At 44.2% G+C, this 18,675-nt stretch overlaps 2 protein-coding genes across 4 annotated transcripts in view; one reads left to right on the plus strand and one right to left on the minus strand.

Annotated features, from left to right (window-relative positions):
- Positions 1–234: 234 nt before the first annotated feature.
- Positions 235–18,675, minus strand: part of LOC126526927 (chorion peroxidase-like) — a 111,082-nt gene continuing 92,641 nt past the window's right edge. For 2 of the 3 annotated variants that reach the window (XM_072284425.1, XM_055068444.1), the window contains exons 11-16: positions 18,217–18,345; positions 16,787–17,005; positions 11,427–11,596; positions 10,054–10,159; positions 1,176–1,300; positions 235–360 (exon numbers count right to left, since the gene is read on the minus strand). In XM_072284425.1, coding sequence (XP_072140526.1) covers positions 1,222–1,300; positions 10,054–10,159; positions 11,427–11,596; positions 16,787–17,005; positions 18,217–18,345 — 703 coding nt within the window. In that variant the 3' untranslated portion in view covers positions 235–360; positions 1,176–1,221. The remainder of the gene's footprint in view (positions 361–1,175; positions 1,301–10,053; positions 10,160–11,426; positions 11,597–16,786; positions 17,006–18,216; positions 18,346–18,675) is intronic. The other variant, XM_072284426.1, reaches the window with a different exon arrangement.
- LOC140213279 (uncharacterized) lies at positions 5,117–9,174 on the plus strand. Its single transcript, XM_072284424.1, has 3 exons — positions 5,117–5,438; positions 6,246–6,339; positions 6,534–9,174. Exons 1-3 carry the CDS (start codon positions 5,286–5,288, stop codon positions 8,945–8,947), a joined length of 2,661 nt encoding a protein of 886 aa, XP_072140525.1. The 5' UTR covers positions 5,117–5,285; the 3' UTR covers positions 8,948–9,174.

Raw genomic sequence — 18,675 nt, forward strand, 5'->3', positions numbered from 1 at the left:
TTTCGGACGAAACTGCGACTTTTTTATATGGAGAAGCGTGTCAAACCTGCGACGACTCGCTCTCTGGCTTTCAGTAAAGCCATCGTCTCTCTTCTGTGTGTCACGTGAACTTGAGAAGGCCGAGGGTAAGCGAAGGAGAACACACCCCGTATTCCGCAACACGTGCCATCCCTCGCGCGCTGAGACATCTACAACAGCCGTTCCGTCGAAGACGTGAAGCGGTGAAGCAAAAGATGCAAGCAAGTAACGTGTTTTATTTTATTTGATTAATTCGCAGAAAAGACGTTTTCTTCACAGGGCGTTTAAAACCACAGGGAGAAATTGGGCACCGGAATGTTTGGACAGGCGGCGACGGTGTTACTGCAATAGGAAGCGAAATAAAAAAGACAATTTGACGGTGTGACAAAACGCACGCAACAAAAAGGCCTTTCTACAAGTGCCTAGGAGCAATGAAACAATCAAAACCCTATTATTAAAACATGCCTAGCCTGCTTTCCAAGGTTCTTGCATAGTTTATAAAGGAATCATGTTTCTCCTGCGTTAAATCATTTTCATTTCCATAACATGAATACGTAACATACGAAATTTCTGAATAACAAAAATTTTCAAAAGAAAATTTGTTATGTACAATTCCTAATGCCGTCGTTCTGGGCCGTGTACATGCTTATGTGCACTTTTTTTTTTCAAATATTTCAGTGCTATTGTAAGGAACACATCATGCAGGTGATGCACAAATGAAACTCTGTTGGGCAGGCAAAACCACTGAAATGTTCCCATATATATTTCAATAATCGAATACATTTTGCGATTGACTTACGTGACAGCTTTACAGTTTTATGAGGATATCATCAAAAATCTCCATGAGTTTGCTAAACATGGTTGGAGTAACATCTGTGGTTATTGAATGTTATGCGGAACCTTTCACTAGGGTCATGACGTCACACCATGCATACACTCGTGCAAACTGTCAATACATGCATAAAAAGGAGGCTCTTAATGTCGGTATGGTTGGGTATTTCTGTTGATGCGACATAATAGTTGGTTATGTACGTGCAGGCCACGTAAGGCCGCGCGAAAGAAAGACACGCTATTATCCCAACTGCGAGCAGCCCACGTCACCCACGAGCGAGTGCATGCGCTCGTCCATCTCCAGATGCGGCTACGAGGGCGCACACGGTTCAAGAGTTACGCCAGTCGGGGTCCAGCCATCCCCTTCTGTCCTCAGTAACGCCTCCTACGAGGCACAAGCCACTTGAGTACATCCGTTCGTGGCATTACTGTGCAAGGTCGGCTCGGGTTGCTGAAATAATACAAATCGAAAATCTAACGTGAAGCAATAGATCACCAAGAAGCTGCGTCTAGGTAAAAATATATTCGATGCTATTTGGAAATAAAGTAGTGTGATGTTCATTCATTGTCTGAGTTATTTAAAATTGTGCGCTACAACCTGTAAACGTACGCAAGCGCAGCAGAAGGCTTACATACAAAAACTGAGAGGCCGCATTTTTGACAGTTGGGGTCCTGATCAGGTATCTTCATTCTCTTTAAGTGACGGGGGAACTTTCAAGGCAACAACAACGTTGCGCAAGTCTACATAACGCAAACAAGGGACGCTTGTGAGAGCGGCTGAGTGATGCATTTGGAAGTTCTCCTTGGATCTTTACGTACTTTTCTAATTAACTTATTATTTATTTATTTATTTATTTATTTATTTATTTATTTATTTATTTATTTATTTACGGAGTACCTACATCGCCATAAAGGCATTACGTAGGGGGGAACAAGATAGAATCAGTAATGCAGAAAAACTTTTGGATAGATATACTCACAAGCAGAAGCACTGCAATAGCCTTTAGAGAAAGGCACACAAGTAATGTGAAACAAACAGGTTTCAAGATATATAACACATACGTTAGTTTGACAAGAGCGCTGTCACAGTACAGAGTAGAACAGTTCATTATTTGACACATTTACTATATCATTTGATAACTGTTCCATTGTCTAATTGATTTGGGGAAAAAGAGTAGTAAAAAGTGTTTGTTCTGCAGTTATAGGCTGAGATCTTTTTGTTGTTATCACAGCGAGTCGATATGTAATCTGGTTCCAGGAGATAGTTATAGCGATTAATACCTGTCTGGCTGTTGTATATTCGGTGCAATAGTTTGAGCCTTAACTTCTGCCTACGCATATGTAGTAAATCCTATCCTAAAGTGGCCTTCATTTCGGAAATGCTAGAGTACGGGCTGTAATTATTGCAAACAAACCTTACTGCTTGGTTCTGTAGTTTTTTCGAGTCTATCAATGAGGTAATCTTGATAGGGATCCCATATTACACAAGCATAATCAAGTATTGTTCTGGCATGTAAGAAGTATAAAGTTTCCTTAACTTCGCGTGTTGCCTGTTTAAAATTTCTGCGAATAAAGTGTAGCATCCTACTAGCTTTTGCTATGACAGTGTCAATCTGTTTATGCCAAGTGAGTGATTCGGTAAAATAGACTCCTAAATACTTGTATTCCGACTGTATGTCGATAAGCGTGCCATTGATGTTATATCGGTGCTGAAATTTGGATAATTATCTGGAAAAACTTACGCTACTGCACTTTTTTATATTTAAATTTATGTTCCATTTTTTACACCAGATCGCTACCTTATCTAAATCTGTTTGCAATGTATCTATGTCATCTTCAGTGGTAATTTGTCTGTAAACCACACAGTCATCAGCAAATATTTTTATGGGTAATGTAATTAGTTCGACAATGTCATTTATGTAGATTAAAAATAACAAGGGGCCCAGTATGCTTCCCTGAGGAACGCCCGAAGAAACGGTTATTAGTGAAGATGCGGCGTTGTTTAGGACGACAGACTGGGTTCTTCCGTTTAGGTAGTTTCGTATCCAATTTTGAACTTTCAGTTTATATTTACTGCAGCAAGCTTTACATATAAGAGCTTATGGGACACAATATCGAAAGCTTTTTAATGTCAATAAAAACCGCGTCTACCTGACTATTGTTATCAATGGCTTTAGATAAGAAGTGCTGGAATCCTATTAGTTGTGTGTTGCAGGAATAACTTTTTTCAGTATCCATGCTGGGAAGGTGCAAAGAAAGCGTTTGAGTCAAGGAATGCAGATATGTTACTATATAAAATGTGTTCGAATATTTTGCAACATATCGACGTTAGTGAAATCGGCCTATAATTTTCTTTGAGTTTTCTATCGCCCCATTAAAAACTGCTGTCACGCTTGCCATTTTCCAATCTTGGGAAATGAGGCCTGTTTCAAGGGAAAGCTTATAAGTGATCGTTAAATAAGGAGCAATGATGCAATGGGCAGAAACCTGGAGGCTTACGAAAAGGGTTCTGCTGAAACTGAGGACGACGCAACGAGCTATGGAAAGAATGATGGGTGTAACGTTAAGGGATAAGAAAAGAGCAGATTGGGTGAGGCAACAAACGCGGGTAAACGACATCTTAGTTGAAATCAAGAAAAAGAAATGGGCATGGGCCGGACATGTAATGAGGAGGGAAGATAACCGATGGTCACTAAGAGTTACGGACTGGATTCCAAGGGAAGGGAAGCGTAGCAGGGGGCGGCAGAAAGTTAGGTGGGCGAATGACATTAAGACGTTTGCAGGGACAACATGGCCACAATTAGTACATGACCGGGGTAGTTGGAGAAGTATGGGAGAGGCCTTTGCCCTGCAGTGGGCGTAACTAGGCTGATGATGATGATGATGATGATGATGATGATGATGATGATGATGATGATGAATGATGCTATGACACTCTTTAAGGACCACTGGGGATATTCCATCAGGTCCAATAGGTTTTATGTCATCTAAATGCCGTAATAAAGAATCGACGCCGCTAACATCAAATTCAATGTCTGGCATCATACCGCCCTGATTGGCGTTGTTCAAAAGCGAAGTCTCCCCAGCAGATACTAGCGAAAACACAGATTGGAAGTACTCGTTGAAGCATTCCGCCATCTGATAGTCTGACGTCACGGTTTTGCCGTCAATAGTTAAAGATGGTATTGATATGTCTTTTCGATTTTGTTTTACTTATTTCCAAAAAGATTTTGGGTTTTCTCTCAAGTCCTTGTTTAATTTAACAAAGAAGGTATCTTTGGCAGATTTAATTGTTGCTTTCAATAGATTATTTATCTCTTGCAAGCGTTTGTGATTTGCCAGACTGGTGTCGGCAGAAAACGTTTTATACGTTCGTCTTGCTTTCCTTATAAGTTTACGTATCTCTACGTTAAACCAAGGTTATTGTTTTTTCGTTGCAGCAGGTACCTGCATGGAACATGAATTTCGACTAGTTTAAGTATTTTGTCCCGGAATGCTGACCACAAAGTTAATGCACAGCGTGCGTTTGACAGATACTGGAAAGTAGGAAAGAAATTTTCAAGTTCGGTCCTGATAGCAGCATAGTCTTCTCTGTCGTAGATGTACACTCTTCTTTGCGGAATTCGCGCCATCCGTACTCGCTGTATGTTAAGTTCTACGACAACTGCCCTGTGGTCACTAATACCTGGGCAAACAGTAACTTTTGATATTATGTTCGGTTCATTGCAAAGTACTAAGTCTAAAATTGCATTTTCTCGCGTAGGTTCCCGTACGTACTGCTGCAATCCATTTCATCCGAGCAGTTCTTCGAACTCTGTGTAAATATGGGACCTATTACCAGCCACACATCCAGCATTCCAGTTGAAGTCTGGCAAATTGAAATCCTCCCCTAGGAATACGCTACTAGGCAAAAAAGATAGCATCTCAGACAGCAATCTGAATGAGGCGCTGCTTCCGGGTGGGCGGTGGCATGTCCCGTACACTATATTGTTTCCGTTAGGTAATTTCACAAGGCACCAGACAGACTCAGAATTGTTTTCAAATAAAATTTGTGTACTTGACAATGCATTTGATATCAAAATGAATATGAAGTTGACACATATTAATAATAAACGAGATGTCTGGTTAACTTTCGAAAGGGGCTGTCACTCGTAATGTGACGCAAGAAAACTTTATTTCCGACAGTCAATGGCGGCGTTGCTGGCTGAACTGGGCGTGAGGGCGGCGCGGTCAGCGCGTATCGATCGTCAATGTTAGGGTGCCTCGATGCGCGCGCCCCCGCTTAGGGTGAGGTCACCCTTTGAACCAGCCGGCGCCGCCTAAACCTGTTTTCGCGCGCTCCCTCCGCCATTGCGTTGCCCGCGTCGACTTCGCCGCGCTGCTGTGCGGGCGTCCTCGAAACGCTGCTGCGTTCGCGCGGCTTTCATCGGCGTAGAATGCCTGGATGTTGTGTTCCTCAGTGCTCCAACCATTCGAGAAATGGTTGGAGGATGTTCCATTTTCCAAGGGACCCAAAAAGGCGGCTTCTGTGGCTGGTGCGAGTCAAGCGTGACAAGTGGCAACCGACGAACTCCTCGTGTGTCTGCAGCGTAAGTGCCACATGTTGGTTCAGTGCTGTTTTTGTTGCGATTTATTTGTATTTTGTTGCGTTTGGGCAGCTAAGTGTCGTTCAATATTCTTCTTGCTCGGCTTAAAAAAGCTGCGTGAAACACTAAAACAAAGTAAATGAGTTTCACTACAGCGCGGTACAGGCCATTGTCTGCCGCTTGCTTGTTCGCATCCGAAATTGCACGACACGTGTCCGCTGGGGAATACGTACCACGCGTGCTTTCGCCGCTTCTTTTCATTCAAAGGTAATTGCCTTTACTAGGCGCTTGCCAGCGAATTGCGGTCTGGGCCCAAACATTGCATCAAGGCACAGAGCATGAGGACAAGCAAGGGCACATAAGCTGTGGCAATTACTGTGCAAATGGATGGTCCAGGAACCAATTTTGATTAATTCACTCACGATTTCTGAAGTTGTTTTTGACATGTGTGCGGCGTTGGGTAGCTTCCGCTGCCTATTAACCGGACGCTTCGTCCTACGACGCCGCATTATGTCAGTAAATGAGATTAACAGAGATCGTTGTTATGTGCAGATTGAGGCGCTCATTCGAGTAATTCGCCTGATATTTCGACTAATTTGTTCTTTGGCCTGTTAACCCGACGCTTCGTTCTGCGATGGCGGATTAAGTCAGTGAATGAGATAGACAGGATATGTTATGTGCAGATTGAGGCTCTCATTCGAGTAATTCGACTGATATTTGGACTACTGTGTTCTCTTGCGTGCTGCCTTCATTGTTTTCATTATCGAGCCGGAAATGCGCCGCTAATTTCAATATCAAATTCATCTGCAGGCTCATTTCGAAGCCAGCAGCTTCGAACAGAACCGCGCGGATGGGTGGAAGAAGCTCAAGCCTAATGCTGTACCAACGGTGTTCCCATTCAAAGGTGAGATGCCTCCTGACCCTGGTATTTGTTACCACGTTGCTTATCGGCTCATTATCTACATTTGAAAAAGTTATGTGAGGAAACGATTCATGCGCATACATATTAAATTTTCTGGCGCACCTTCTATTCTGCTTTTAGTTAACACAATCTTAAATATATGTAATGGGCATTTTTTCTTATTTATCTGTTTCCAGAACTTCCTAAAGAGCGAAGGCCACCAAGGGAACGAAATGCACACGTGCCTGCATTATTCAGTGACGACGCAGCCGCACACAATTCTTCACGAGAAGTGAGAAACGTTCTTCCCTCAACTACGCAGGAATTTTCTCCCGCTGATTCTTCGTCAGACGGGGAGATAAATGAGAGATTGGCGGCTACGGAAACCAACAATGCTAATGGGCAACTTACTTCGACCCCCAGGGATGCACGGCTTCAAGAAACTGCAATAGTTACTGCGACCCAACCCCTCGATTCTGAGGCAGCTGAGCTTAGGAAGAAGATTGCAGATCTCACAGCAGCCAATAATAAGCTTAGACAACATCATAACGAATCTAAGAACACTGTCAAAAAACTACAGATGCAGGTACGCAAGCTGCAGAAAGAGGCAACTAATTTCTCACGAAATACGAAGTTTTTAAATGAAGACCAAATTCGTGCTCTTTCTCGGAACAACAATCATGGTAATTCGTGGTCAGCGCAAACAGTAAAGCAAGGTCTAAAAATTAAATTTGCTTGTGGAACCACCGGGTATGAAACACTCAGAAAGATTGGCTACCCTCTTCCATCCAGCAGAACGTTAGCAAGAAGAATTCAGGGCCTGAAGTTTCTGCCAGGTATCCTGCATGAAGTGATCGACGTCATGAGGTCGAAAGCAGAGGGAATGGAGGACGTGGAGAAAGACTGCGTTCTCTTTTTAGATGAAATGGAGATAGCACCCGGATTTGAACTCGACCGTGGCGAAGACGTGCTTCTGGGAGGAACGACGTTGCCCTCAAAGCCTGAAGAGCCAGCCAATCATGCTTTGGTGTTTATGCTAGGTGGGGTAAACCAGAGATGGAAGCAAGTGATAGCCTATGAATTCACTGGTAGGCACGTGGACGGCTCTGTACTCAAGGCATATGTCCTGGAAATAGTGCAGATATGCAGCCAGATTTCTCTAAGAGTCCGTGTTATCACATGTGACATGGGTGCAGCAAACCGCGCTATGTGGAGAGAATTTGGCTTTTCGAGCCACCGCCATTCGACAACTTCGTGCTCAATACCTCACCCAACCTTAAAAGGGAAGGAACTTTTTTTCATCTCGGACCCGGCACATGTCCTTAAGAACCTGAAAGGACAGCTTCTAAGCTCAAAAGTTTTCACACTCAGTGATACTACAGTAAGCAGGAACGGACTGACGGCCTCGAAGGTGAAATTGGAGCATGTACAGGCCGTCTTGGATTATGACGCAGCCAACGAACTTAAGGTAGCACCAAATTTGTCAGAAACCCACATTAGTTGTGGGCACTTCACCAAAATGAAAGTAGGAGTCGCTGTCCAGCTCTTCCGTGAAGCCCCACCAGCTATTCGGTTCCTAATAAAAGAAGGAGTGATTGAGCCAGAGGCCGAAACAACAGCGTGGTTTATGGACCTCGTTTCTAGGTGGTATGCCCTCATGTCATCGCGTCATCCCACCATGGCGCTAAGCCGCAGGAACATTACTAAATATCATGCCGCCTTGGACACACTACGCACGGCAACAGACACCATCAGAGAACTGAAAATGGGCACTGGATCTCAGTGGAAGCCATCGCAAGCAGGGGTCCTAATTGCGACAACGGCTGTCCTTCGCCTTCAAGAAGTGCTTCTTGGCAGTGAAGGGTATGAATTCCTCCTCACGAGCAGGCTGTTGCAAGACTGCCTAGAAAACCTTTTTTCTGTGGTGCGGCTCATGAAGCCAGTGCCCACTGCGTATGACTTGAAGTGTGCACTCCGACTCGTCAGCGTCAGCCACTTTCTTCACACTCCGAGATCAACAAGCTACGAACTTGACGACCGCGAATACCTTGTCGATCTGCTTGCACATAGCAAGAAGGAATGTGCAGAAAGCGAAGTCGATGAAATCAACGACACGGAAATTCTGTTCATTGAAGAGCTCACGTCAACCGAGTGCCGCATCTTGTTTTACCTTGGCGGTTTTATTTTGAAAGGAATTTTGAAATCTATAACTTGTCCGCAGTGCAAGGCTGCTCTCCTTGGCAAGCCTGACGATCAGTATGCTTCCCTGACTGCACTCAAGGAATACGTCAGGGATGGGCAAAACCTCGTATATCCAAGCGCTGATGTCATGAAAACTTTAAAAAACTACGAGGAACATTTCACCGCTGTCAACTCATGGTGCACAGGCAAATTTTTCACCATGAAGTCGCCACTTCGTTCTCTGATAGCCTATCTCGAAGGCATAGACAAACCCTCAGTGAACACATGCATGGCTCACAAAGAACGAATAAGCAAAATGCTGACTGCTGCATATGCCAGAGTGAGGCTCCGAATTCATCTCCGACAAATTCCGAGCACTCATCCTAGTGGCCACGGAAGCAAGACTTGTGCAGGGGTCAGCCTTGCGTAAGCAAGCTGGAATCTGCAGTTCTGCGAGCCTTTTCCTTCAAAGTCTGAAGTCTGCATCTATATATATAGTGATCACAACTATTTTATCAATTACGGTCTATTTAACATAAATGTCGACTTTTAAAAAGTGCAATAATGTTCAGTGTTCACGTTCCCATTAAACACAAATCTCTAACTTTGTGTGTTTTCATAAGCACTGAATAAATGATTTCATGTTTGCTTGGGTAACAGCTTTTGTATTCATCTGGCTGTTACCAGACGAAAAGGGGACTTTATATTTTATTACCGTTGCTGATGCTGTTTCTTCAAAGCGTGCAGAACCAAGACGTTGTTGCATTGACCGCGTCGGCTGAATTTTCTTACCGATCAAATTCACTCACTTGCATTGGGACATCAGTGAGGTTTCCCATGCAATCCTGTTTACCGCGCCTCCGTTCACGAAGAAAAATGCCCATTCAGCCTTTTAACGCCCTCCGCATAACAGCGCGGGAGAAAGGGGGTTAGCCCCAGTCGCTGCCGAGCGTGAGATAGGGAGCCGGAAAGCGGAGGAGTCCGTTCTCCGCGAGAACGAGCATGCAGTGGGAACGAGAATGGCGGCCGCCGTAGCAGACGACGCAGATGTCCTCACCCTAAGCGGGGGCGCGCGCATCGAGGCACCCTAGTCAATGTCGAAGTAGAGCGTCCTCTGGTGGTGCTCGACCGAAGTTTATCGTGAGCGTCGCTCGGACTCTATAGGTGCGGGCTTTATTTTATTTTTTACCGGCCAAGTCCGAGAGACAATCTGTAATATTGTCTTAAATAAATCAAGAAAGAAAGACAGAAATAGTTTGATGTGACGCAGCCCTCACATTTGCTGCACAATTTGCGTCGAACATACCAGAAGGGCGAGCGCGAAGCGAGAACAATATCATCACGTGAAGAAGAGCGTTTAACGTCTCACAACTCATCAGAAGAACGTAACTACGCATTAAACACAACTAGCACAAGAATGAAGCGACTCGTAGACTGGAACATTTTGTCATTTGTATTCCGTAGGTAGGTACTACAATCCACAGAAGAGGAAAGGCGATGACAATGAGTATAGTGGCCTGCAGGCTAAACACTGACCTTGATCCAACGGGACGGAAAACATTTCTTGGTAGCGATTGAATGCTGTCGCTTGCGTCACACAAAATCCTGGCGAAAGTAGTCTTGCGGATTTCATTCAGCTGTGCTGCAAACGCATAGAACAGTTGTTTATTTTTCCGGTGACATGACCTTCGATAAAGTCTGCGGAAGCGGCGCCAATTTGACGTTGAGAAAAAATCATGATAGAAGCATATAGTGAATTAACAAAGTACATGTTTTAATGTCTGTGTTTTTGGAACTCCTGCGTGTTCATTGTCGCGTCGGCTTTGAGGGCTCGAAACGCATTCGTCATTAAAATTGACTACCCGCCGCAGCAGCTAAGCGGCTGCGCGCTGCTAAGCACGAGCTCCCGGATCCTGGCCGCCGCATTTCGATGGAGGGCTGTCCCGTGCTCTGGGGACACGTTAAACATCCCCCGGTGGTCAAAACTAATCTGGATTCCCTACCTTACGGCGTCTCTCATAATCAAATCGTGATTTTGCCAAGTAAAATTCCAGAATTTCATTGAATTCAAACAGTGACCGGTGCGCTTCGCCCTTAAACCGCAGTCAGCAAACAGTCTTGCCAAAATGCGCTATAAATCTAGGACAAAGAAACGAAGACGTTACATCAAAGCTGCCTGCCGGGGTGTTGTTTTTTATGCGCTGCTTTCCTTTCGAACATTTCAGTAGAAACCTCAATGAACACGTCTGCCTTTTGTTTTTCTTGAGGGCCTACGTCGTCCGAAATTGTTAAAACGAATTTGCAGCACTTCGCTGCAACCCGCTGTGGCGGCGTTCTTGTGCCGAGGTTTTGGGTGCGATTCCCGGTAGCGACGGCCGCATTCCGAAGCCGGATGAAAAGTTGGAAGGTGACTCATGTCGATATCTTCGGCAGCGAGTTCGGGGTGAGAATGGGGATCTGCGCACGGGACTCTATCGCGTCACCCCTCGTTCGAGGGGAGTGAGAGGCGTGCCAGACTGCTTTAAGTTTTGACTGCATTGTCTTCGGTATCGGCCCACGTTTTTAGACTGCGCAGTATACCAGCAGGGACATTGTGAGGGGAGATGGAGGAACGTCGGACTGCTTCAATTTTTCTGCTGCGTTATCTTTGCGGCCGGCTCATCGAGTAAGGCACGCACCCGATGCGGAAAAGTGTGTGTGTGGGGGGGGGGGGGGGGGGCAACTCGCTAAGAGAGCCAGTCTTTAAAACGCGTTTATACCAAGCATGGAGTGCGCGTATTACAATACAGGCCGTGTATTGCTTTGTGACGCAAATAATTCTTAATTGAACGATCCATGAGCCAAACCATCAATGCATATATAAGATATGGCTTCAATTGCTCGCTCACTGTTTCCCGTCAAACGCGTACCTGACGTGAAAGAGCCGGCCTGTCCTCCGTGCTCATAGTAGAAGCGGTCGCCGTACTTTGTCCTGCGAAATAAATTTCCCAGAATGCAGGCGAAGGTGGGGCCCACGACTGCTCCGTTGACGGAGAATTCCGAGATGCCAGCCGTGAAGAGGTCGATGTCACGGACATTCCTGCGCGGCGGGAAGGGACGCAGTCAGACAACGGGCGTCACTAACACAATCTTCGCAACCTTGATAACAAACTTGAATGGAGAAAAAAAGCAAGACATTGAAACAATCTAAAGTGCTAAAAATTTAAAGTGGTTGCCTGGTCCCGAACTCTGAAAGTTGCTAAGTACTTTTCTACGTAGCAAAAAACTAGCCATACAATGGGATACGTACGAGAGGGTAAGAAATTGACCAAGCTTCTTTTGATAAACGCCGTCCGTCTGTTCCGCCCTCGTACGTCCGCGTGCGGACTGGGGCGGATGCTCAAAAGGAGGATCGTGTCGAAAAATTCGGTGCACGCTCAATCCGCACGAGCGGATCACACGTGCATTCGTATTGGACGACGCGGTCTGTTGACAGTTGGCAACCGTTCGGTGGAGCAAAGGTGTTCAAAGTTGGCAACTATCTTTGACAGCAGACATCGCGTCCTTTACGTAGAGAAGGCGCTGCTGCAGACGACACTGGTATATGTCTGCAGATGTGATTCCACGTTTCCACGTCACGGGGAAAATGCGAATCTAGGCTGTCACATTCTGTTCTGCAGCCGCATGTGTTGCATTGGCACCGTCATTCTTGTTCGAAACACTGCGCAGTCCTCTCATCTGCGCCACCTTTTAAAGATGCATTGCAATCGCATCGTGTCGTAATAGGAAGGAACAAAGACAGGAAGCGCCTTGTCTTGTCTTTGTTCCTTCCTAGTGTGCCATCACTTTTGGCGCTTCATTTTTTGAAATCGTGTCGCAACATGGGACGTACTCTCGAACCATTACTTTCGGTGCGTCCTGCCTTGCCTGCTTGCGCAAAACCTCTCGAATCATCCAACGTGCCGCATTCTACGTCACGCGAAAGTGATAGTATCGCCGGAAGTGAATCGTCCGAAATTCCCGTATTCGGCGCGATGGCGCAGTTTCTGTAGTGATAGTGACAGCTTGCAAAAATACGGAACGCACGCACATCTGTCGCGGAATACAGCTGCGTCGGCAACCAAGGCGTCTCTCCTCGCCACTTGGCACGCGTGCGAGGCTCCGAGTGTAGCTGGCTGATGTGCTTGCATTTGCTTGCTCGTGGTTGTTTTCTTTTTCAGTTCTAAGTGTGCTTAAAGCACTTGGATACATGAAATGCTTTTTCCTTTTTTCACATATACAAATCCCTGAAAGATGAAGTGAGGCATCAATCATGCTGATTAGAAATTTAATACTTGCTGCTTGTCAATTTTCCAAACAAAATACAACGCTAAATGATGTGCTCAGCGATGAATCAAGTTCTCACCATGTGGAAAATGTTGTGCATGAGTGGTTAACTTGATGTAGCAATGAATTGAAGGTACAGCAACGAGTCTACAACTTATCATGACTGACATAAAATCAATTTGTACGTATAGCCGTGACCTTATGCAGATATATATCCATGAGTTGTTTTCAAGGACAATATTTATTTGAAAGCAAATGATTTATATTGCTGATATGAGAACTTACTTCGACTGAAATCAAATAATTATATTGTTTCTTGCCAGCCTGGGTGGCCAATCTGTTGCCACCTTACTACTTTGACATGCTCAATTTAGCATTTAAACAGTGTACAAAAGATTGCCAAAGTGCACAAAATTGAGCATTATCATGACGGGAATGCTCCCTCTCCCAGCTATTGCAGCAAACAAGGATGATCGGCTTGAGACTGTTTCTTACTGCCAGGATCATACATGTGTGTCTTATTTTGATTACTCCACTTCTAAAAAATAAGCTTTACACAGTATGCACATCATACGTCAACTATTGTAAGCTCCACTCAGGTTATTTGAGTTAGTTGGGCATGGGCCGCATGTTGTTTATGTATTTATGCAGTAACAATCTAGCTAGCTGATGGACAGGCCATATTTTAAGGAAATGAAAAATGCATAGCATAACATAAACGGCTAGCCAGTACCTGTATTTTATTCGAAAGCAAGCCGATATTATAAAGTAACTTATCTTAGCAGTCAGTTCAGTGAACTCTCATGGTGTGAAAAGGTTGATGTAATAAGTGGTTCTGTGTGTGTCTTTCGTAATTAGTAGCTGCTTTAACATGCACATGACAATGAAATGAAGGCTCATGTGGCGGAAGGCCGCACAAAAACTGAGGAAACATGCATTGCCATTTTTTTTATTTTCGTAACAAACCAGCGAGTACTTCCTTAGGTTCAGCTTTGTGAATAATGCACAAGGTGTTCTGCATAGAACTGCAAGATTGGTGTGCTCCATGATATATTTAATATTCGAGTAGCCAACTGAATGACACCCCCATGAGCACTGTCAAAGAGGGCACGGAAATTTTCAGTCAAGTGGCCACAGTAGCTCAGCCTCTGTGCCAAACGTAAAGATGTTCCAGAAGAAAACATGTTATACTGGTAAATTGGGTATGCATTCACATGTCCTATTCAAATCCACACAAGTAATCTCTCATTGTTTGCCGCATTGCTCACCATTTACAGACTTTGTTGCAGCACTGTGCGTGTGCAGTAATATAACTTGACAAATCAGAGCTGTGGTAATTCAGTACACTGAAAACAACCTTGCGTGTGGCTTAGATGATATAATGCTCCTACACATGGGTCACCTTAGCAGTATCAGCCGCTTTGTTTACTAGTTTTTAACTGTTACGCCTGGACTATATGGTGCCACTGGGCACTGCTGTATTCCTGCAAGCACGCTAGAACTGCTTGGCTATGCACAAACATGCCTTTACATCGTGCTTAAATTAAGGTGGTGCAGACTTGCTGTCAGAATATGCCTAAAGCATAACTGCCGAGCACTCAAAAAAGCGTTTAAGTTGTAAGGGTAGATGCTCAGCTTTGCAGGTGTGACATCTTCCATTTATAGTGCAAGGCCACATCGATGGACAGGAACGATACCACACAAGTACTCGCGTTGTGACCTCGTAGTCACAATGCATGAATTTTCTGTGGTTTTTTAGCTATAAACCTATGGAGCAATCTGTAAATTCATAACTCTATTAAGTAAACTGAGACACCACGAAAAGCAGCATAACACTCAGGTGTACACGTTTTTTTGTAACATCACCTCTTCGTGGTGCAGGTCAAATATATGTATGCGCTATTTGTAGCTGGAAAACATCATGCATTTCACATTTAGAGCTCAGAATGATCCCTGGAACAGATTTTTAATGTGTCAAACATACATATGGTACCTTGTCCAATGCTTTGTACATTAATAGCTATGGTTGGTGCAACTTGAGTAGCACATTCATAATGGACTACTACATACGAAATCCGTTTTGCACCTCTCCTTTGATATTCTACCCTCCGACACAGAAGTACAGACTGAAATCTTTCTTTACGTCAATATTCGAAAGGAAAGCAGGTTTTCCGCACCACACTTCTCCATCTTCCACACATGGCACTTATTGCATGTTCTGAATACGCATTCATTGCCTTCTAATGCGAAAATAGTTTGTCAGACGTAGGTTTACCTGTATATTTTTTAAGTTACCCATAAGGTCTCTCTGCTCTACTAGTAGATACCGCCTTCAGTACTGGTATCTATGCTGTGCCCTCATTAGAGCAGTAATGTTAAGAAAGCTGTGAATTCATAAAATAGAAAGCTTATCCAATGTAAACAAGAAACTTGCAGACAAGGGCATCGTGTCAAACCAGCTGAGATGGTCGCACTATTCCACTTGTTTTCACTTGCACAAGTGTTCGCACTTGCGCTGCCCGACGGTTGTGACCGATGTGCTCACGAAGGTGTGCGTAATGCACATTTCAAGGGATGAGTAGCGGTTGCGTACATGCAACATCTTCCCCTGCCTATGTCGCTGACTTGACTACATGTAGCAGGTTCAGCTGTGTGATTATTAGTGTAGCTGAAGTGATGTAAACAATCTGATCGGCCAACAGCGTGCAGGAATTGGTCTTAGGGCTATCATTTCAGTGGCGGCTTTCCACTAAATTGACTGTTGAAAAGGCACATTTCACTTCATCGAAACGTCCAAGTGAAAATGAGCCTATAACTCGTGACACCAAATGCAGTCACCATGTATGACTGAAGAACAACACGTGACAGAACAATGAGCAGTGGAATCCATCTCACTAGTATACAAAGTAGTGCAGCTGCGTTCAGTATTTCAGTAATAACTGTCGGTAGTGACATTCTGTCGGTAATGACTGTCGGCAGAATGAACACGAACACAGAAATTAAAGCACTTTACAGCCACATAACGCTGGTACTTGTGCCATTTGTGCCATTGTTCGCTTTAAACTGAAGGCTCGTGCCAAAACAGGTAACACGAACCAGAGAATCAAATTGGGTGAATATACAAAGTAACGGCAAACTTTCGCTTACCCAATTCTGCCTGCATTAGTAACGTGACCATAGCTAGCCAGTGAGGAAGAACTCTAGGCAAAATTTATTTCACGCAATTCTGCTGCCTGCTAGCAGAATATCATATATCACCATACCTGTGACTCTATACTTACTTGTTATTACTTGTCTTACTTGTGCATTTTTACATGCATATCGCTTTTTCTCAGAAAAGGTAAAATGTGTACTTAATCAGAAGGAAGTGTCCAGTTCTTGCCTATAGCATATTCATCTACCATGCCACTAGTGTCTTCACAGACTCTGTGCTTAGCCACCAGCCAAAAACAAGCAGTTAGGATTCTTGGGTATGTAAGCCGCTTGATTCACAAAATATAAAGCAATTTACTTCGTGCAATCTAGAAAAGCTTGCTATTCACACCAATGTCCACATGATAGAAAGCAAGGCTGCCCGAAATATTAATTCATGACATTAATGCTGTCAGGCGTGTACACATTTCAGGACAGCGCTCTATGTCCTGACGTAGGTACCTATTATGATGTTCCCTAACCTCCTCCCACCGATAGTAGTATCTTCAAAAGTGCAGCACAACTTTTGAAACGAACGATACATGTACGAAGCAGAAAAGTTCTTTGTCATAGGGCCTGTCTATGGGGGTACTGCACATGAAAAGGCTATCGGCAACACTTCTTCACCGTTCACTTCTGAGCACACGCACATCGCGTAGAACGGGCACCCAGTGCGACAACTCCCACATATGTATCATGATTTGTATCCTGTGAACGCACTTCGTAACAGCTCAATAACACAGAATTGCAGACTTTAAGAAGTGAGGCTTACTTGTAAAGTTGCTTGTACAATTCGACTACGTTGTTGTCGATGTACTGCTTCAGTTGGTCGAAAGAAGTAATATCGATGTTGCCACAAAACTTGACATAATCCACGTAGGGCCTGATTCCGTGCTCCCGGGCCCTCTGGATGTTGAGGGCGACAAGGTCGAGTCCGAAGCTCTCGTTGCGAAGCCGGTACAGGTGTCGAGTCACACCAGTCGTCACAAACCTGCCAATGGAACGCCACGAGTGAGTCAGCGTCGAAGAGAAAAGTGAGAATGACGAAGGGGCTTCCACTCGGACCTTCTCTAGTTAAAGGCGCGTGGAACTGCTCTAAACAACCACACCAGTCTGAAGAGCACACTTGTCGCATTTCGAATAGCTCAAATTTTACTGACTGCAGAAGCGCATTTTCGATTGCGGGCTTAAACTGTGCTTCAAATTTAGGAGATGCTACTTCGCTTGGTTGCTTTCCTGATTGTTCCGGTTTTGCGCTCATATATGTGCGCCGTCAGGAATAGATTAGCACGCATTTACTTCCAAAAACACACACACACACATATTATATATATATATATATATATATATATATATATATATATATATATATATATATATATATATATATATATATATATAAACGAGAAGAAAGGGGGTTCGCAGAAGGGCCCGATTTTTATGTCATATCATAAGAAGCCAACAACCACTGACACCAAGGACAACATAGGGGAAATTACTTGTGCCTAACAAATGATATAAAGAAACGATAAATCAATGGAAATTAAAGTGGATGAAAAAACAACTTGCCGCAGGTGGGAACCGAACCCACAACGTTGTGGGTTCGGTTCCCACCTGCGGCAAGTTGTTTTTTCATTCACTTTAATTTCCATTGATTTATCGTTTCTTTATATCATTTGTTAGGCACAAGTAATTTCCCCTATGTTGTCCTTGGTGTCAGTGGTTGTTGGCTTCTTATGATATGACTATAAATATATATATATATATATACCATGTTGACGTAGGGGGGGGTCGGTGCGCGCTCTGTTCCTCGCAGCCAAAGAGAGGAGGGGATTTGTGTCGGTACTCGGACACTGCACCGGTGGCGAGCCGGCGCGAGCTAACGGTGAAAATTAAGCCAACGCTGCCTGCGGTCATTCATGTACGGCGCAGCGCTAAAGCGACCGGGCTGCTGTGCTTGAGGAACTTATGTGGTGCGGGTTGGTATCCTGCACAGCAACGGAGAAACATTAGAGGTTCTTTAGCTTCAATAGCGGCGCAAGGAAGCAATATAGATAGACACAGAGGGGCAGAAGTAGGCTAAGAATGCCAAGAGAATTAAAATTAGTGTCAATGCACCTTTATGCCTGGCCATGCATGAGAAATCAGCACGAGAGTGAATAGAAACGACTCAAACGTTCTTGCCTTGCTAGGCCTCCTTACTTTTCAAATGTCTGAGCACGTTGCTTAACAAGCCCTAGAATGACGTCGTCGAGGTCGCCGTTGTAGAAGTTGAACGGGAAGAAGTAATTCTCTTGGAGATCGAACGTAAAAAGCCCGTTCACCGTGTCGCTGTGCGAAAGAAAAGAGAATTTGAATCAAAATTTAGCTTTTCCTTAAATCTATATGTCTATATACAGTCTCCAAATTTCCTATTTGTGGTAGGAAAATTAACGACAGTGAATACAGCGCAATAAGACGAAGAGAAAAAAAAGTACCACGCCCCGCCACAATTTATTTTCTGACTGAAGCGCATTGAATAGTATTTCGTAAACAGCCATGCGATACAATAAGCCCTACATTACTGATTGTCGTAATGACATTTTAAATGGTTTTGGAATAAAAGCATACTGGCAGTTCATCCTACTTGATTGTAGGCAGTTGTTTTCTTTTCCCACTTTA

Source organism: Dermacentor andersoni, chromosome 9 (genome assembly GCF_023375885.2).
Source record: "Dermacentor andersoni chromosome 9, qqDerAnde1_hic_scaffold, whole genome shotgun sequence".
Classification (NCBI taxonomy): Eukaryota; Metazoa; Arthropoda; class Arachnida; order Ixodida; family Ixodidae; genus Dermacentor; species Dermacentor andersoni.

What these genes read in the sequence shown, in the direction of transcription:
- LOC140213279 (XM_072284424.1), top strand. Translation starts at nt 5,286, where the DNA reads ATGCCTGGATGTTGTGTTCCTCAGTGCTCCAACCATTCGAGAAATGGT. An exon ending in ACTCCTCGTGTGTCTGCAGC is followed by an intron (nt 5,439 to 6,245) that starts GTAAGTGCCACA and finishes ATTCATCTGCAG; the next exon opens with GCTCATTTCGAAGCCAGCAG. An exon ending in AACGGTGTTCCCATTCAAAG is followed by an intron (nt 6,340 to 6,533) that starts GTGAGATGCCTC and finishes ATCTGTTTCCAG; the next exon opens with AACTTCCTAAAGAGCGAAGG.